This window comes from Clupea harengus, chromosome 9 (assembly GCF_900700415.2).
Source record: "Clupea harengus chromosome 9, Ch_v2.0.2, whole genome shotgun sequence".
Lineage (NCBI taxonomy): Eukaryota > Metazoa > Chordata > Actinopteri > Clupeiformes > Clupeidae > Clupea > Clupea harengus.
In genome coordinates this window covers 26,294,458-26,314,457 of record NC_045160.1, presented here as the reverse complement: position 1 = coordinate 26,314,457, position 20,000 = coordinate 26,294,458, and the positions used below count along the sequence as shown (strand labels likewise).

At 47.0% G+C, this 20,000-nt stretch overlaps 2 protein-coding genes across 2 annotated transcripts; both read right to left on the bottom strand.

Moving 5' to 3' along the window:
• Positions 1-4,134: 4,134 nt before the first annotated feature.
• Positions 4,135-10,426, bottom strand: LOC105899720 (4F2 cell-surface antigen heavy chain). The gene is made up of 10 exons (XM_012826935.3): positions 10,287-10,426; positions 9,495-9,915; positions 9,099-9,263; positions 8,137-8,237; positions 7,745-7,822; positions 7,587-7,642; positions 6,966-7,161; positions 6,070-6,177; positions 5,932-5,967; positions 4,135-4,595 (listed from the first exon to the last, which is right to left on the bottom strand). Exons 2-10 carry the CDS (start codon positions 9,883-9,885, stop codon positions 4,227-4,229), a joined length of 1,500 nt encoding a protein of 499 aa, XP_012682389.2. The 5' UTR covers positions 9,886-9,915; positions 10,287-10,426; the 3' UTR covers positions 4,135-4,226.
• Positions 10,427-12,573: 2,147 nt separating this feature from the next.
• Positions 12,574-17,186, bottom strand: ppm1na (protein phosphatase, Mg2+/Mn2+ dependent, 1Na (putative)). Its single transcript, XM_012826928.3, has 6 exons — positions 16,769-17,186; positions 15,093-15,664; positions 13,522-13,639; positions 13,300-13,414; positions 13,103-13,166; positions 12,574-12,984 (listed from the first exon to the last, which is right to left on the bottom strand). The coding sequence occupies exons 1-6, from the start codon at positions 17,184-17,186 to the stop codon at positions 12,946-12,948; spliced, it is 1,326 nt and encodes a 441-aa protein (XP_012682382.2). The 3' UTR covers positions 12,574-12,945.
• Between the last annotated feature and the right edge of the window lie 2,814 nt (positions 17,187-20,000).

Below are 20,000 nucleotides of genomic sequence, written 5' to 3'. Positions count from 1 at the left end.
TGTAGTCTAGCCTATATATCATGTTCAGAAAATTGCTCATTGGCTATAGCCCAACAACCACACCTTTGAGGCTCGGTCGCACAACAGCACATAGGCTAACATGTAAAGAGTTCTGTCCAGTTCTGAACTCTAAGCTTCCTCTCTGTGTGTGTGTGTGTAATTACGTTCAAACATGTGGAAGCACTTTTCTGCTTCACTACACTGTTGCAAATGTGAAGACAAACCTGCATGCCATCACCACCCACCCCCACCCCCAAAAAGAAGAATCATATCACGCTGTGTGTGTGTGTGTGTGTGTGTGTAACGTGTTTCCACACCTGCTTGGTGCCTGACAGACAACACACCCACTGTAACCGCCATCCATGAAGTAGTGAATTGCCCGGCATGGTTTTACGCAGATTCATCACGTTCTCCTTTGACGCAACCTGCCCTCCCCCACGCGCACATCAAGTCCAAAAAGGTGAAAAGGTCCCCCACCCACCCAACCCTACCACCCAACCCCACCGCCACCGCCACACATCCTCCACCTCTAAAACATCCACCTCTCTGTGCACTCCGTTTTAAACCTAAAACAGCCCATCCTGGAGGGACAGGAGCAAGCAGAGGGCACGTACTCCAGGTCCCCTCATGTTCTGTGTGGAAGCACTTTTCTGCTTCACTACACTGTTGCAAATGTGAAGACAAACCTGCATGCCATCACCACCCACCCCCACCCCCAAAAAGAAGAATCATATCACGCTGTGTGTGTGTGTGTGTGTGTGTGTGTGTGTGTGTGTGTGTGTGTGTGTAACGTGTTTCCACACCTGCTTGGTGCCTGACAGACAACACACCCACTGTAACCGCCATCCATGAAGTAGTGAATTGCCCGGCATGGTTTTACGCAGATTCATCACGTTCTCCTTTGACGCAACCTGCCCTCCCCCACGCGCACATCAAGTCCAAAAAGGTGAAAAGGTCCCCCACCCACCCACCCAACCCCACCGCCACCGCCACACATCCTCCACCTCTAAAACATCCACCTCTCTGTGCACTCCGTTTTAAACCTAAAACAGCCCATCCTGGAGGGACAGGAGCAAGCAGAGGGCACGTACTCCAGGTCCCCTCATGTTCTGTGTGGAAGCACTTTTCTGCTTCACTACACTGTTGCAAATGTGAAGACAAACCTGCATGCCATCACCACCCACCCCCACCCCCCAAAAAGAAGAATCATATCACGCTGTGTGTGTGTGTGTGTGTGTGTGTGTGTGTGTGTGTGTGTAACGTGTTTCCACACCTGCTTGGTGCCTGACAGACAACACACCCACTGTAACCGCCATCCATGAAGTAGTGAATTGCCCGGCATGGTTTTACGCAGATTCATCACGTTCTCCTTTGACGCAACCTGCCCTCCCCCACGCGCACATCAAGTCCAAAAAGGTGAAAAGGTCCCCCACCCACCCACCCAACCCCACCCCCACCGCCACACATCCTCCACCTCTAAAACATCCACCTCTCTGTGCACTCCGTTTTAAACCTAAAACAGCCCATCCTGGAGGGACAGGAGCAAGCAGAGGGCACGTACTCCAGGTCCCCTCATGTTCTGTGTGGAAGCACTTTTCTGCTTCACTACACTGTTGCAAATGTGAAGACGAACCTGCATGCCATCACCACCCACCCCCACCCCACAAAAAGAAGAATCATATCACGCTGTGTGTGTGTGTGTGTGTGTGTGTGTGTGTGTGTGTGTAATTACGTTCAAACATGTGGAAGCACTTTCCTGCTTCACTACACTGTTGCAAATGTGAAGACAAACCTGCATGCCATCACCACCCACCGCCACCCCCCAAAAAGAAGAAGAAAAGATGAAAGGTGAAGGAATATGTTCTTTTTCAGTCAGTTGGGAAGAAACATTGAATCTTGGGAATTAGATGATGGGAAAGTATGCATTAGCAAAGAGGGCAGAGGAAGCAAAGAGCAGGAGGCTACAGAGCTAAGACGACCTGCTGTGTAAAAACACGCATGATGATACTGGGCCACTGGGAAGACCATAGATCCAGGGAAGACCATAGTTCCAGGGAAGTCCATGAATCTGAAAAACAGAGCCCTTGGCCTGTGAATGCACTCGCCATAGTTACAGGGAACCATAGTTACAGGGAGCCATAGTTCCAGGGAACCATAGTCTGTCAGCCAAGACCTGCTACTTGACTCAGACATAAAACAGTTCTCAAAGACATTTGAATTTAAAGTTTGAATTGAATTGAATTGAATTGATAATAATAATAATCATAAGAAGAAGAAGCAGAAGAAGAAGAGGAAGAAGCAGAAGCAGAAGAAGAATAAGAAGAAGATTATATTTACACTTAACATTATTATTATTATTATTATTTAAATATGTCAGCCTGCAAACTTCAAAGCCATCCTACAAACACCAGACAAGCGTTCAGGGAATCCATCATAGAGAGATGTTTACCATCTTCAGAAGATCATGGTGGAGGAAGGGGAGAGTTAACGGAGTGTTTGACATCTTCAGAAGATCATGGTGGAGGTAGGGAAGAGTTAACGGAGTGTTTAACATCTTCAGAAGATCATGGTGGAGATAGGGAAGAGTTAACGGTGCTGCCCTCCTATGGGGCTGTGCTGTTTTTCTCCTCTGTCTCTATGCTCCTCTTTGTGGACTAACACATTTCACGTTTCTGGTCACACATAGAAGTGTCACGAGACAAAACCAGCACCATCACAGGACACAGTGTACTTCTGCTTGTCGCGAAGTCTTCCATCTCAGTTTCAGTAGTGCCTTTCAGTTTCAGTTACAACCTTTCACTGCTCCCCTGTCTTTTCTTCACAGTGGAAAAGACACATAAAAACTCACACACTACTGATACATGAAACCAATGAGTGGTCCCCCACTACTGCTGCTAGCTCTTCTTGTGCTGTGGTTACTTGTTAATGTTATAGTGTTATATGTTATAGGATTTAACTGTAATGAACATAATCATTATAGTTGTGCGAGTGAGTCACTGTAAGACACTCTTTTTCCGAGGTCATTGTAGTGTAGTTATGTTCGTGTAAAATGAACAGATATGCCTACAGTCAAGAAATATAATGGAGTCTGTCAGGGACAAAGACAACACAGACATGAAGACAGTCCAACAAGACAAACTCATTTATTGAAGACACCACAACAGGCAACTTATTTCTACGCTTTCCCTAACTACTTAATCAGTTGTATGTCATTTATTAAATGCATACAAGTCTACCTCTCGTGCTCGACTGGCGCTCTTTCCTTGAGGTCTTCCTCATGGCTAATTTAGCTCCTCTCTGATGAGTCTAAATCCGGTGGGGGGATACTGAGGTGGGGTTGTCACGGCTACCTGTCAGCACTGGGAGCCTATCAGGAGTCGGCGTGTGTTAGAGCTGCTCACACAGGGCGACTGCAGTGGGGGAGAAGAAGGCTCAGGCCCCTGTGTGGAACTGGTGTTCACACAGGAACAGAAAGAGAGGAACATATCACGCTGTGTGTGTGTGTGTGTGTGTGTGTGTGTGTAACGTGTTTCCACACCTGCTTGGTGCCTGACAGACAGCACACCCACTGTAAGCGCCATCCATGAAGTAGTGAATTGCCCGGCATGGTTTTACGCAGATTCATCACGTTCTCCTTTGACGCAACCTGCCCTCCCCCACGCGCACATCAAGTCCAAAAAGGTGAAAAGGTCCCCCACCCACCCACCCACCCACCCAACCCCACCGCCACCGCCACACATCCTCCACCTCTAAAACATCCACCTCTCTGTGCACTCCGTTTTAAACCTAAAACAGCCCATCCTGGAGGGACAGGAGCAAGCAGAGGGCACGTACTCCAGGTCCCCTCAATGTTCTGTATTAGGATGTTCATATACGGAGCAGCATTGCCTCCCCGATATGGAATAAGTGCCCACGTGTTCCTACTTACCACATTTCCTGGCAGGTCTCGCATTTCACATGCGCTGTCAGGTATTTTAAACACTCAGCACAGAATGGCTGAACGCGAGATGCTAGCCAATAAAAGCATATTTGGCGCCACCTGCAGGATAATATTCTAACAGACACATAAATGTTACCATCACAATCACACTTTATTTCACTTTAGGATCCTTTCCCAACATCATTATTATAATAATAATAATAATAACCCCCCCCCCCCTTGTGTCCAATATTTGTTTTGCCCACATAAATCTTGTGCCTCGTCTCCACCAATCACAGGGCGGTCTCTAGGCGAAGCTGCCACTCTCAAACAGTTTAATAACGATGGCCTCCTGAGGCAGCATGTTTAGCGTCTCCAGGGAGACGGCACCCAGACGCTCCATCTTAGTGCTGGTGACGAACACTCCGCCTTCGGGCAGGCTTGGTGCCCAATCAGGAGAGAGGGGGTGGGGCTCCGAGCCCAGGTTGAGCAGGACCAGGAAGTGGACGCAGCCCCAGGAGCGCAGGTAGGCCAGCGGCGGCGTGGGCGAGGAAGAGGAGGAGGCGTTGAAGGGGAGGAAGGTGAAGGTGCCGAAGAGAAGGGCCTCCTCGCGAGCGCGTGTGGTACTCAGAGACTGGAAGAGTGAAAGAGCTGAGCGCCACTTCTTCCCTTCACCCTGAGGAGAGAGAGAGAGAGAGAGAGAGAGAATATGAATGAATGATTGCCAGAAGCAAAGAAAAAAGGGATCAGGGCCATTCAAATCGTTTTTTCCCCCCCTCATTATGGCAAGATAAAGATATTCCATACAGATTAGTCTCTTGCTGCAGATTAGTTTTACTCTAGTCACAGTGCAGTCAAACGTGTGTGTTATTTGGAGTGTGGTGTGTCGTCATGTGTTTGTGTGTTTGTCACACCATGTTTTGGGATGAGGAAAGCAGCCATTTCTCCACCCGCAGCTTTTATGAGTTCACAGGAAGCCTGGGGTTAGACCAAAGCGTCCCTTGGCGCAGTAAATCTTGCTTGCTAAAGAGGTCTGATTCCCGGAGTTCCCTCGGCCTGTTGTTTTGTTTTGACGATTCAATTAATTCCAAATGAGTTTCCTCTCTGGTGTCTCACATGGAAGATTCCCCTATTGCCCCAGCACCCACTGGGGCTGACTCACACTCATACTAAAGCAGCTGCCTCAACGCATGGAGTCACACCCACTGGGACTGATTCACACTCATTCTAAAGCAGCATGGAGTCACACCCACTGGGACTGATTCACACTCATACTAAAGCAGCATGGAGTCACACCCACTGGGGCTGATTCACACTCATACTAAAGCAGCATGGAGTCACTGCTGGACCACCGCCAGGATACATGTACCAGGAACACGCCCTGGGGCAAAACACTGACAAACACTCAGCATGGAGAGCAATCCTGTTCATGAACGTCACAACACACACACACACACACACACACACACACTCCAGAGCAGAGAGAGGAACACTGGCACACCTGTGAAGGCCCTGAGGAGGATTCTAACAAACAGGCTCTTAACATAACAGCTCTCGTGCCAGATGTGGACTCTAAGAACACAAACAGGCTCTTAACTTTACAGCTCTCATGCCAGATGAATAGAATAGAATAGAAAAGCCTTTATTGTCATTGTATTTGCATTCAACGAAATTTGGAAATTTTAAGATGTGCTTTTGTTTGTGTTGTTCCCAACTGTCTGTTTAGTTTAATTGAATGTATTTATTTGGGGTGTCATCTTCATTACAAACACTAAAAAGCTGCACAGGACACTAGTAAAGACTTCTCTCTCAACAGAGAGACATCATTTCTGACATGCTAAATATCCTTTCAGACGTTAATTTTAGTTTTGCCTCTTAGTGATTTTGCTTTAAGCATATGCAGACTCCGTGGCCAGGTTTAATGTGACAGCACGACATCCGTCAAGTACATAAACAGAACTCAGCCCAGGTGATCACACAGAACTGCACCACACCTGGTGTAATCCACTCACCTGAACGGAAATCTCTGTGGCATTCACTGTGGTGTTCTGGGGAGGGAGAAAAGAGAAGCACATGTTGCATTACTCTCTGTGGCCTGCAGGGGGCACCCTGACTGGCTGGCTGGCTGATGAGGGCTGGTGGTGGCTCACCTGTGCTGGGCTGACCTCCTCACCATCGCTGACCACCGGAGTGCCAGGCAGGGTCATCAGCAGCACCATGACGATCCTCTGAAGCTCTGGAGAGACGGGCCCACCAACCTAGAGACACACACACACACACACACACACACACACACCAATGAACATGCACACACACAGACACACACACACCAATGAACATGCACACAAATACACACACAGACACACATAGTATACACCGGTATAAAACAATTACCTTAAGACCAGTGCTAGAGCCTAACTTAGGACACAAACCCACTATAATACTGATTAAATTAGATCTGGTACACCACCTGTGGATACCGGCATCCATTTTATTCCAACTTGAGAAACTTTTCATCAGAAATGACATATTTATGCTTATTTAAGAAACTTTTCATCAGAAATGACATATTTATGTTTATTTAAGAAACTCTCTGCATGCTGGTTTACTTTCATTATTTAGGATGCAGACTGCAATTCAGTTTCATGAAAGTTTGATGATATTCGTGCTCAACAGCCAATCAAATGACACCCCTCCCTTCAGTGTTCCTGAAGCACACAGGGTCAATTAGCAGGGTGTCGTTTATGGCTCGGTCCGAGCCACTATGGTCGTTTCCCAGTTACAGAGCCAGGACTGTGTACGAACACTGGAGGGTTTTTGAGCATAAACACTGAACGGATGGAAGGAAGTCGCTGAATTTGACAAAAAGTGTTTCGATGCGGACTTACCTTTAATTCTACATACTCCTCACACATTATATTACACTTTGTATTTGAAATAAAAATCATTATATTGATAAGTATAGTCATCTTTTATAATTTTATAATATTCATTTATACATAAATATACAAAATATTTTCTCTCATCTCGTCTCCCAATCACGTACGGTCCAGCTGGGCCACTGTGTGCGGGGGGTCTGGAGGTTCTCCTCCACGGCGGTGGCCACCTCTACGGCGGAGAGGGGGTGGGCGGAGGGGGGCAGCAGGGGCCGTGTCACCAGCTCCACCAGGGTCGCGTTCACCCCCCCACTGGACGCGTTGGTCATCACAAAACTGTCTGTCGTTTCCCTCACCACCAGAATCCTGCCGCACGGAGACACAAGTAAAGGTGGAGAGAAGTTTAAGTTAATTGTTAAAAAGGACGGAGGCTTCATGAAGATTTCAACGGTTAAACTTTGTTCTGTGTGCATGCAGTGTAGCTCATCAGACCACAAGATGAGTTAAGCCCAATCGCAGAGAGAGAGAGAGAGTGTGAGTGTGAGTGTGAGTGTGAGTGTGAGTGTGAGTGTGAGTGTGAGTGTGAGTGTGTGAGTGTGTGTGTGTGAGTGTGTGAGTGAGTGTGTGAGTGTGTGAGTGTGTGAGTGAGTGAGTGAGTGAGTGAGTGAGAGAGAGGACTTAATGAACTATAAATGTTTGACCAAAAACATGTGCCTGGCAGCCTTTATTCTCTGGCCTGTGAGCGGATTTCTTGTGTTGAATATTAGCCTTCGTGGAGGCGAAATAAGTACCGTTCATTGTCCACTTCACTGAACTCCTGCAGCAGAGCCCTCCACTTCATCAGGATCTAACAGGGAGGGGGGGGAATCACAGTACAGTCACTACACAGGCCTTCCCAGGTGCCAACCCAACTCTGGTCCTGTTTTGGCCAGGTAGAAGTTTGTTTTACCTTCTCGGAGTAGGTTGCGTCCGTATCGCATATTCCAAAGCCAGAGACCCCCTGCTCCAGCCAAAACTTCAGAGAGTACTGGAGGCCAGGAAAGAACATCACTGGGGTTAGATTTCAAATCAGATGGGCAACAGCCAGACGCATCAACGCTATTCATGATGAACTGGCAAAGATAACAAAAGCTGATCTGAAAGGAGTTCAAAAGAAGCTGTTCATGCTATTTACTTGCAAGGGTATTGCCATTGGTTTGTAATTTCGTATGCGTGTCATTTAATTTCCTGATTTAAGTTCCTGAAGGGGCTTGATACATCTGGCTGACATCTCCCAAATGAAACCAGAGATCCTGGGCTGACCACTACATATGAAACAAGGTTATCCAAGTACGCATGTACCTGTATGTATCCCGAGGAGTCAGAAAGACCCTCTGTGTTGTTCATTGGTCCCTGCTCATTCAATACATCCAAATTGCACAGGTCCAACAGGATCTTCATATCTGCACACATGCAGAAATTGACAGAGAAAACTGGTTGGACTTGGATCGACTTAAAACATTTTTGGGCGTTTGTTTCCTCCAACACAGACCCAGGCTGCACCGTTCTAAATGGAAGCAGCCCACCACCCTACGCTTGGTCAAAACATACTTTACAGTAGCAATCTTGTAACCTACAGCATGCCCACAACTGCAGTCTTAGCCATCATACCCGCACTCATGTAGAAAAAACAAACAAACAAACAAACACACTGATTTTAGTGGCAGGTAAGTGAACTATGAGGACGGTTTCAAAAAGCATTGCCCGTCAAACTTTCAATACAATACATCTCTTTAGCCTGAACCCTCAGAGTCAACACAAGTCAAGTCTGCATGATTCTATTCTTCAACCAAACCAAATGAACCTCCCATCCCCAGGCTGGTGTAGGCCCCAATCAGGCCCTATAATACGCTCTCTTCCCATGGCTGCCCAAGGATTGAATTCAATACAACATTAAAACGTGCCAATTTCGCTTTCGACTTGTTTAGATCATTACCACATGACCGTCAGTCCATGTACTACAAGACCGTCCAGCTAATTTGACCTCCACTGGCACAGCTCTCCCCCTCCCTCTCCCTCTCCCTCCCTCTCTCTCTCTCTCTCTCCCCTCCCCTCCCTCTCCCTCTCTGCCTCTCTTTCTCTCCCTCCCTGCCTCTCCCCCTCTTCCTCTACCCCTCTGGTGTAGGCCCAACTCTAGGCGGGCACAGGGACTGGTATAGGGACTGGCACAGGGACTGGTATAGGGCCTGGCACAGGGACTGGTATAGGGCCTGGCACAGGGACTGGTATAGGGCCTGGCACAGGGACTGGTATAGGTCACCCACCTTTCTGGTGACTCTCTGTGAGAAGCTTTTGAAACTGAGGCATGGTGCCAATGCTGTGGCTCATCTCGGTGAGGTTGGACGGGGAGATGCCCTTCGGGAAAAAACCCTCCAAAATCAGCGCCCCCACCCCCAGGGACTTCAAGTAGGGCAGCTTCTCACGCATCACTTCATGGGGGAAGAGAAATGGGGAAAAAAGAAAAGAGCTATTAATGAATAAAACAATTAACTCAATTTCAGTGAGGGGCTAATATCAGCGGAATATGCTGCTCTTTACTTTTAAATGTGATCCACATTAGAAAATGTGTTTTTTTTTTTTTTGCATTTAACAATCTCTTAATGTCTTAATCCAGGCATTATTTCAAACTTTAGTCCCAAACGTTGTCTGGTTCAACTCACCCTCAAATCCGCCGACAGCACGCCCCTCCGAGTCCATGAGCAAGGCCGGCTGCAAACGGTAGAACACCTCCTTCTCCCACCAGTGCAGCTGCGGCGCCACCGGCCGGGGGCTCTGCACGATGATGGCGATAGCAGCGCCGAGCATGACCAGCCAGCAGACCCAGAAGAGTAGCACCAGGCGGCTGCGGAACTTATTCCAACCGGGACCGCCCGCGATGAGCTCCAGCTCCTCCTTGCTCAGGGGCTTCCACCTGAACGGTTCGGGTTCGGGCTCCGGCTCCGGCATGAGCAACGGTACCGTCTCCGCGCGACCCAGGTTGCCCGCCAGCCCTGCTCCCGACCCCGCATTCACGCTGCCGTAGCCCCGTTCACCATCCGCGTTGAGAGGCATTTTGTCCAGCTGCACGTTTGGAGATTGGGCCTAAGTGAGGTTCAGAAAACACCAATTACCGTCACCCAACACGTAAACTCCATCACAACTTCTACAGGGAATGAAATCTAGTTGGAATGTTCCTCTGTTTACAAATCCCGCGAAGATAGGCATAGTTGAATTTACACGACTTAATTTGATTATGAATAGAATAGTCTCATTGACCATTAAGCTAATTTGACAGATGTACGTGCACTCGGACGAGACAATGCGTGGGCAGTGTAGCCAACATGGCCGTTTTAAGGAGTCGTGTGATTAATGATAACATTTTTTTTTAAAACACACAATTGAAATCACGCCAAAAAAACTGACAGTAGATAAGCGGACAGGTAAAAGACAGTTTTGAGAACGCTATAGCCTACATTCAGGTCCAGCGGGAGTGGATGTTCCCAAGGCCAGCAAGTTGTTCAGCTTTGGAAACAGGTGCGTCAAGGCTTTCTTTGCTCACCAGCGGGAGTGTTTTCGGCGGCCAATTATTACACAATTAAAAGCATCCGCTCACCCAATAGTGCTTGACAATATCAGTTCCTATAGTGCCTATAGGACCCAAAGCAACACCAGCACGATAGACTAACTCTTAACAGCACTTAAGTAGCACTTAACAGCTGATGTGTGCATACAATGGAACATTATAGTATGTATATATATATATATATATATATATATATATATATATATTAGTATATACATATGTATAAAAGGTGTTGCAGGTTGTTGTATGGCACTATGGAGAGGCTTTCATAACATTCTATTGTTATTTCCAGAGTTATGTCTTTCCATTTATAAGTAATCAGAAATGTAAACAGATGTATGTAAAATAACACAAACCTAGAAACCAGTTTTAAATAATGTAAAGGAATATTACAATTGTTAAGGAAAACATGCTCTTTTTATTGCTTTCAGAAATTGCACAACTACTGTAGGTCTAAAAGAACATTTCGACAAGAAAGAGTGAAAGCCAATATATCTCCCACAACTGCTAATAACTCAGAACTCACCAGATACGTTTTTCTCCTCAGGTTCACTTCTCCTTGTAGTTTTACTCTAGTCGGGACTCCAGTTAGGCAGTGTGTTCCTCTAAACTGCGTTTTTGTCTTTGAATGTAAAGCAGTAACGGGTTTTGAAAAATGTGACAAGGATAATTAGAACAGAGGTGCTAGCAGACTCTGCACTTCACTCTCACATTCTGTAGTTATCCCTGCTAGCCTCTCAGTCTTCAGTCTGACTAACTTTAAATGTATAACACTGATACTGTTGACATTAAATACACCTTTAATATATTGATTTGACGTTTCGTAAGTAGGTCAGTAATATCTGACATAATGTAAACCTACTTAGAATGGCATGGAATGTACAGCAAATGATTATTTACTTGTTGTTCTGCATTCCAAAAGCTGCAGATAAATCCTATTTGTAGTTACTTTTTTTGGAAAGTCTGCATTGAATGTAACATGGCGCAGGGGTTGTATTCATCTTAAAGAATGGGGGTCCTTAAAAGTCTTCCTCTGTGCATACTTGAGTAGGTCTGCACATGTGCCCAGGGTGTCAGAGGCTATGTATACACTTGAAACACAATTTGAAAGTGCCCGTTTTTTTGGCAGATGTGTGAGTTTTTTTTAATTTTTTTTTTTTAAATATGGATGGATGACCTAATTAGGGATGATTTAATGCCCTTTCAATTAGTATGATGTTGTAATGTCAGAGCACTTTGATAACTATTTAACTAAAACAACTTGCTGTTGGAATTCACATAATTGAAACAAAGAATCACATTTCAAATTGTCCACTAAAACTTTGATTTATTTTTTTATCACTGGAAAAAAAATATATATATATATATTTCTTTTCTACAGAAGTTTAGGAAAGAAAAAAATTAACAAATACAACAAAGCTTAGGAAAATGTAAACAAACAAACAAACAAACAAACAAACATACAAACAAACAAACCAAAAAGGAAACATCAAACCCAGACCCATCCTCAAACTCATCCTGACTCTCCAATCTTAAAGCCCTCTACAGCCTGTTGCCTCCCAGCTCTAGGCACCAGAGGGTCACAGATAGCCTCTGATACCTGGGCACATGTGCAGCCTGCTGCTCCCAGCGCTAGCCACCAGAGGGTCAGAGAAAGCCTAGAGAGAGCCATGGTGCAAAGTCACGCCATCTTCTCCCATCCCATCTGTTCTGCATGTTCACAGGGCCTTGCAAAGTATTTTGCCCTACATGGAGTTTTAAAAGTAACCCCCCCCCCCTCATTTCCTCTCATGTGTTCTAGGCTGTTGCTCTAACCCCAAACCTCACAGCTTGGTGCCAAGTTAAGTTAAGTTTTCATTAATTTGTTGGAGTGTGTGACTGTCATGGTGGAACGCGGTTTCTGTGGTGAAACCTGCTCACTCACAGTGCAGGCTACACAACGGTGCAACATTTAGTCTTTGGGTTGAAGTCTTTTCTGTAGCCTGGCGAGGTCTGTGGCACAGTTGATGCAACTGATGAACAGTTAAAGATAAACCAGAGGATGTTGGCCTTGGCTCTCATTTTGTCTCAACACAAAGCAAGGTGCTGACAGACAGGCTAGATGATTGTGTTTGTGTGTGCGTGCGTGTGTGTGTGTGTGTGTGTGTGTGTGTGTGTGTGTGTGTGTGTGTGTGTGTGTGTGTGTGTGTGTCTGTGTGTGTGTCTGTGTGTGTGTCTGTGTGTGTTTGTGTGTGTGATGTGTATCTGCTGTGTGTATACAACTGAACAGGCACTGAGCTGAGCTTTTAAGACAGGTTAGTCTTCTAGGTGAGAGTGTGGCAGTGTGTCGGTCCAGGGTTGTGTGGAGAGGATGCAGCAGTGGTATGAAGGGTCTCTGTCTGTTGTACGAGTGTAAATGGCAGAAGTTAGTTGCTCATTATAGATTTGAGTTTTGTTTCTTTTTTTTTAGCCTCTTTGTCTGGTGACAACTCAAAATCTCCGGGTTTCCAACATGAAAATGTTGCTATAGAGACGCGATGCCTCCGATTCTGTTTCCAGGGGAACCGCCTCTAGTTGCTCTGGTTGGACTCTTCGGACCCTCCAGTTTCCTGGAATGACAAGAGTGACATCATTACATAAAAATAGCACGATATGAAAACACGTCTCTGTCAAAGTAGTTTGCTTGGCTCTTCACTTGTTGCTGTGTGCTTGCAGCTGAGCTCTTACCATAGGCTCCTGAGCCTTGCAGGCGGCTGCATGTTTCTGATACGAAGCTATTACGCAGTCTCTCCTGTAGGAAGAAAAAAGAAGATATTTCAGCTTCAATGTTTTTTTTTTCTATAGCTTCTGTTTGTTCTCCTCATTCTGTCCTGTTTTTTTTTTTTATAGTGTAACTGTAGTGCAGCGCTGGCATCCATCCTTACTTGCTTGTGACACCGCCCCCTTGTGGTAGCCCAGGGATATATTCTGCAGTCAGGAACTTTATGACATAGAGCAGGTCAGGGTCCTCATTTCTGGACTGCAGGAGCTGGATAGCCTCTGCTCAGATAAGGAAACAAATATCCTTTCACATACAAAGAAAAGGCCATCATTTTTATTTTAATGTTTATTTTAATGTTTACTGCTTGTTGTTATTAGAAACTGACCTCCCACTTTAACATCAATGACTTGCTCCAACTCCGCCTCATGCTGCAATGCCTCTTGTGACACCTGGGGGGCGCCGGGGAGGCTGATGATAATGATGCTCATGTTATCCAGACTGCCCTGTAGAGGGGGACAAAGAGAGGACAGCCATATTTTTCTTGTTCTGTTATGTTGTGTCCTATTTCAGGTTTCCATCACACTAACAGTATATGTAATGTTTACTTATTGCTCTTATCTTACTGATTATCAAGAATGTTCTGGATTGTCAAGACATTACAATAATTATAATAATGTCATGTCTTTTTCGAAAGAAAAAATGCAGTTGTGGTGTCACAGTAGAATAACAACATTCCGTTACTATATATTGTTACATCATAATATCTTGAGACAATTTCAAAATATTCTAAATGGAGAACTAGGATCTTATTTTCATAATATTGTGCATTATTATGATGGCCACATTGTGAGTGCATTAGCATATGCACCTGTATAAAGCCGAAACGAATCACAGGTTTATGTTGTGTTGTGGTGTGGCAGAGATATAAGACTAAGGCAACCTCATTGCCATTGATGGATAAAAATGTGTCCCTTGGAAGGTGGTTGGTAAGATTGTTTACCTTCCACAGGCCACATGCAGTTACACGCACATATTTAATCCCTAGCCTCTCTCTCTCTCTTTCTCTCTATCTCTCTCTCTCTCTCTCTCTCTCTCTCTCTCTGTCTTTCTCTCTCTCATTATCCACCTATTTACAGGACAGTCACCTGGAACATGTTGGCAGTACACAGATCCACCCTCATAAGCTCTTGAGACGTGATGAAGAAGCTCAGTGACATAATGCCGTGTCATGCAAGGTCCCAAATGCATCCCAAAACATTCTTTATATTATTTGTTGTTACATTTGATCATTTTACATTTCTCCTATGTGTGGATAGCAATAAAGGGAACCCCTGGTAAGAACACGGTACAGTATACTGGACTAAGTGCAGCAGCTCACCTCCAGTTAGGTTCAGTTAAGTTGACCAATAATGTCACTTAGCAAACCTTGCCTGACTCTCCTCCATTGTACCATAACAGTGTCCGCTTCCGACCTGCCTCTTGTCATGGCCTTGGCAGTTCAAGTAACCTTTGAACTAAGTACTCAGTTCAGTTACACTGAACATTTAGTTCAGTATGAAACTTTAACATTTGAACATTTAGTTCGGTATATGTTTGAACTAAATACTGTATATGGCCTGAGTAGCTCATCTTCAAATAGTTTCTTTGAGTTCTGGAAATTGGTTGTTATGCAGGCACTACAAGTTGCGTCAGTATAACTGATCAGTCCCCCATCTGAGTGTCTGGCTTTGCCCATCCCAGGGTTGTTGTGTAGCCCTAAGAGTGGTCAATCAGGCTCTCTGTGGCATACTGCTAGAATAAGTTGGGACTCTGGGATTTAGTAGTGGGTCTGACGCAGCAAAGCACGGCGTTGTATCCGTCTCCACACTGACCTTGTAGAGGCAGAGGTCGAGGACCTGCGTGCAGACCTCCCTGAGGTCGTCGCACACCAGCATGCGTGAGCGCACAAACACTGACCTTGTAGAGGCAGAGGTCGAGGACCTGCGTGCAGACCTCCCTGAGGTCGTCGCACACCTGCATGCGCGAGCGCACGAAGGCGCAGAGGTCCTCGTTGCTCATGGCGTCCCACACGCCGTCGCAGGCCACCACCAGGAACTCGTCGTCTTCGGAGCGCTCCAGCTCGTACACCTCGGGCTCCGGCGACACCAGCTGCTCCGTCTGCGAGCGCCAGTCCACCTCCTTGAAGCCGAAGTCGCCGAGGGCGCGCGAGACGGCCAGCGAGCCGTTGACGCGCGACAGCGTGACGGAGCCGCCGGCGTTCTGGATGCGCTCGCGCTCGCGGGGGTTATTCGGCTTGTGGTCCTCGGTGTAGAAGTCCACGCGGCCCTCGCGGCACAGGAAGGCCCGCGAGTCGCCGCAGTTGATGAAGTACACGTGGCGCGGCGAGATCATCACCGCGGTTGCCGTGGAGCCGCTGTGGTCCCAGTTGTCGCGGCGCGCCACCTCGTGCATGTGCTGGTCGATGGCCAGGAAGCCCTCGCGGATCCCCTCCTTCACCTTCTCGGGGTCCTCCTCCGTCTTAATGCCCCCTAGTGGACAGGAGGGGAAACAGTCAGCCAGGACTCAGGCCCAGATCAGGAAATGGTTTTGCTTGGATCCAGTGGATGAATCTACTATATATATGAGTGATCTACTAGATCCATGCTAGAGTATGGTGTACTGTGCAGTGGGGACTCTACCAATACTGACATCTCTTAACTTGTGGACCCCAATTGAGATCATCAAGATACATTTCCATAAAATTCCTCAAGTATAATTATGTTCAAAATGTCTGTGCACACACCAACCAAGTGTAATTGCTTAAAACATAGCTAATTACAATACTGCTGTCTTCATCTTTTGTTTTGGCGTGGCAAGACTGGAGCTCTGTACCAGGTCATTGTAAGGGGGATTAAATGGCCCTCAGCACAAGTATTAAAGAGCACATGGAGAGTTTGGGGTGACCTTAGAGGACTCCCGCTGCGCAGTACGGTCACGGCCATCGGCTTTAGTGTCGTATTTGTTCTTTATGGTCTTTGTTTTTGTTTGTGTTTGTGTTTGCTGCCTGTCCACTCCCATGCACGTACGCCAGAGTTGCTCCCCACAGACCAGACAACGCCACCGTTGTCTCCCCTGATTGTACACTTTTTATTGCACTCAGTATGTCCAGGACATCAGGACATCTTTAACCGTTCAATAAGTTACAGCCATTTTATCAGGATCAAAAACCTAACTTTCATTCAGCTTTTGTTGCGAAGCATATGATGTGAAAGAGGAGCTATTAAGTTCGGTCACTTTCTTCTGAAGAAGGCCACTAATGGGCATCTTTTGATATAAAGCTGGAAATATCTCAGAGCTTATATATAGCTATATAGAAGCTAGCATATTTGGGTTTACTCAATATCTTTTAGCATTGCAAAAATTACTTTTCAACATTTGTCCTCTACTTAAGCCTGCAAGCGATGACTAATTGATTGATGATTAATTCTGTATCATCCCGTGCTAGTCATGCTACCCGCGGTGTTCCTGCAGGTGTAATGAGATTAGCGTGGGTGCAGCGCTATCATGCTACCCGCAGCGTTAGTCATGCTACCCGCGGTGTTCCTGCAGGTGTAATGAGATTAGCGTTGGGTGCAGCGCGGCACGGCACATACCTGTGGCCATGATCTGCCGCAGCAGGTTTTGGGCGCAGTACTGCGCCGTGGTGGTCCCAGCGTGCCCGTCGAACACGGCGAAGTAGCCCCACTCTTCCAGCTCGCCATGCAGCTCGGGCATGCAAGAGTGGGCGTCCTCCATCTGCGCCCGCCAGCCCTGCATGTTGGCCATGGCGTAGTTCAGGCCCCACCTGGAGCCGCCCTCCTCCGTGTGCTTGGCCAGCAGCGGGCGGTCCAGGTAGGGGCTGGGCATGGAGTCCTCGTCGTCGTCGGGGTCGTCCTCGGCGCCGCTTTCCCGAGGGGACCCGCCGCCGACGCCCGCCCGGAAGAAGAAGGTGACCATGCGCTCGGTCTCGCGCGCCAGCTGGCGGAGGAAGGACGGCACCTCGACGGCGCTCGCTCGCCTCGCCGTGCGCATGGCGCCTCGGATGCGGTGCTCGAGCTTGCGGGCGGCTCTCCTGCTCCTGCTCCTGCTGCGGGTTCTCCTGCCCCTGATGGGGTACCTGTGCCCCGGGGGACTGGTACTCCTCCTCTGCCTCCTGTGGCTTCGCAGGTCCAGCGCTCCAGCTGCTGCAGCTCGGGGACAAACTCACCCGGGCACAGAGGACGGAGAAAGACAAGGACCCAGAGAGAAGCTACCACTCACCAGGAGCTCCGGATTCTATCTGAAATATCTGCACTGCCTTACACACACTTCATTTTTTGCATCTCTATTGTCCTGCATATGTCTAAGTGGGTGCTGAGCAGTTCTGAAAGGCTCGGAGCAGTCGTCCCTGTGGCTGGTGGCTGGTGGCTGGATCAGAGGCGTTGGTTGTGTTTACTGACTGACTGACTGACTGGCAGTGTTGCGGATGGGTGCCCTGGGCTTACCTGTCATTCCTTCACCAGCGATTGGTGATTGGTCAGTTCAGCAGGGGTGTTATTTCTGTCTGCTCGTCCTAAGACACGCTTCTGCCCTCCCTCCCTCCCTCCTCTTTTCTTTCTCTCTCTCTCTCTCTCCCTGCCTCCCTCTCTTCTCTCTCTCTCTCTCCCTGCCTCCCTCTCTTCTCTCTCTCTCTCTCTCCCTGCCTCTCTATCTTCTCTCTCTCTCTCTCCCTGCCTCTCTCTGTTCTCTCTCACTTTCTCTCTCCCTGCCTATCTCTCTCTTCTCTTCTCTCTCTCTCTGTCTCCCTCCCTCTGAAACAGTAGTCAATAATCCCTGGCTGTAGTAAGAGACAGGGGATTACTTCAGTGACCACCTCGCTGTGCTCTGAGTCTGTGAGTGTCCCATAATGCTGCACAGAGGAAGAGCCCATAAGTGGTTTGGAGCATGAGAGAGAGCGAGAGAGAGAGTGTGTGTGTGTGTGTGTGTGTGTGTGTGTGTGTGTGTGTGTGTGTGTGTGTGTGTGTGTGTGTGAGTACGCCGGGGGATCTGAGATGCTGAGACATGCGATGTGCCCGTCTCGTAAATAAACCTGTGTGACGCACACAAACACATGCAGGGGAATTCTTCTTGGGCGACACGTGAATGACTTTGTAAGCAGACAGAGGTGTTTGTCTCCAAAAGGGTCTTTCCAGGTCAAGCCACAGGCTGTACAGGCCTAGTGAAAAGACAAGTTCTTGTAAGACCAAATAGCAACTTGACCAACCGAGGACTCCAGGTTCCCTTACTCTTCACAAGACTTCAAGTTAGAGAGAGTATGTCATTGTAATAAAAAGCTGCAATGAGAATCAATATTTTAGGACTGAATACTACAACAGATCTTGGCAGTGACTATGATGGCGCTGATATGGTTATGATGGTTATAATGGGTGTTGATGATATGGTTATAATGGGGGTGATGGTCACGGAGCAGATGAACTAGGGCCAGTGATTCTGTCCTTGGGTTCTGTTCTTTTGTTTGTTTACTGTAAACACACATGGCCTGTAGTAACACGGCTAAACGGCCGTCACTGACCCCTTGGCACTGTTGCTGTCTAGCGCCTGACCTGGTCTTGTTGCCAGGCCAATCACACATGTCAGTGCATACGCAGTCGCTGTCCTCTTTTCTTGAGATGCCAGTTTCTGGTTGTTATGCAGAATACTGTGCTTAAGTCCGTCCAGGCAGAAGTTTGCCACTATGCCATTCATGAATACAATAGAGGGGAATATTTCTATGTAATATCCACATTAGCAGCGGAAACGGGAGTGAATATTTCTATGTAAATATCCACATTAGCAGCTGAAACGGGAGTGGAATGGGGTCGGATCTAAGGGTCGTGCTATTTGCTTTGAGATCAGAGCAGACTATTCCATTTTCATCAAGCAGCCCGTTGTGTGCTGGGCTGACTATGTCTCAGAGGTTCAGTTTGCCATCTTTGACTGTTTGATCAACTGTATGTTCATTTTTTGAGGATGCACTTCGTGGTGCTGTCAAACGGTGGGGGAGTGTTTGTTATTTAGCCTAGCCTTACTGATTGAAATGGGACGGTCAAAAAAAAAGAACCACGTGTAGGCCTACAACGCAATACCACCTCCTCTACACTGTTGAATCATCTGAATTAGTTTAAACAATTATTGAATATTCATGAAGCTACGATTTTATTGCAGAACTGGTATATTAGACTGCATTAGTTTCAGCTCAGTGTTCCTAATAAACTGGCAACTGATGGTATATTTCCTGCAGGTGTAGATGCAATGTTATGTCTTGACAAACAAACAGCAACTGCACCTTTAAATGAACACTATGCACCAATCTGCACCTTTAAATGAACACTATGCACCAATTTGCCCCTTTTTTAGGTATGTTTTAATGAGCAACTATGTTTTAATGAACAATGAGCAACTACTTTTTTAATTTTGATGGAAGATGGTCATGCGAAGGACAGATAAACACACCTGTCTGTCCAGGCAATGCAGTTAAACACACCTGTCTGCCCAGGCAATGCAGTTAAACACACCTGTCTGTCCAGGCAATGCAGACAAACACACCTGTCTGTCCAGGCGATGCAGTTAAACACACCTGTCTGCCCAGGCAATGCAGTTAAACACACCTGTCTGCCCAGGCAATGCACTATGTAGCTCTGTGGTTCAGGTCGGAGCACCCCACGACAATGTGAGAAAATCCTTTACCGGATGACATTGCCAAGAGTAGACGCCAGTTAGTGTGTTAGCAAGCTTTAATCAGTACCAGCTGGGCGGTTAGCATGGTTTTTGCATGCTTATCTAGGTAGGTAGCTCACTAGCTTATAGACATGCTTATCTAGGTAGGTA

What these genes read in the sequence shown, in the direction of transcription:
- LOC105899720 (XM_012826935.3), bottom strand. Translation starts at nt 9,885, where the DNA reads ATGCCTCTCAACGCGGATGGTGAACGGGGCTACGGCAGCGTGAATGCG. An exon ending in ACGCAACCTACTCCGAGAAG is followed by an intron (nt 7,643 to 7,744) that starts GTAAAACAAACT and finishes CCTCCCTGTTAG; the next exon opens with ATCCTGATGAAGTGGAGGGC. An exon ending in AGGAGGTCAGCCCAGCACAG is followed by an intron (nt 5,968 to 6,069) that starts GTGAGCCACCAC and finishes CTCCCTCCCCAG; the next exon opens with AACACCACAGTGAATGCCAC.
- ppm1na (XM_012826928.3), bottom strand. Translation starts at nt 17,186, where the DNA reads ATGCGCACGGCGAGGCGAGCGAGCGCCGTCGAGGTGCCGTCCTTCCTC. An exon ending in GCGGCAGATCATGGCCACAG is followed by an intron (nt 15,665 to 16,768) that starts GTATGTGCCGTG and finishes CCTGTCCACTAG; the next exon opens with GGGGCATTAAGACGGAGGAG. An exon ending in TCGACCTCTGCCTCTACAAG is followed by an intron (nt 13,640 to 15,092) that starts GTCAGTGTTTGT and finishes CCCCCTCTACAG; the next exon opens with GGCAGTCTGGATAACATGAG.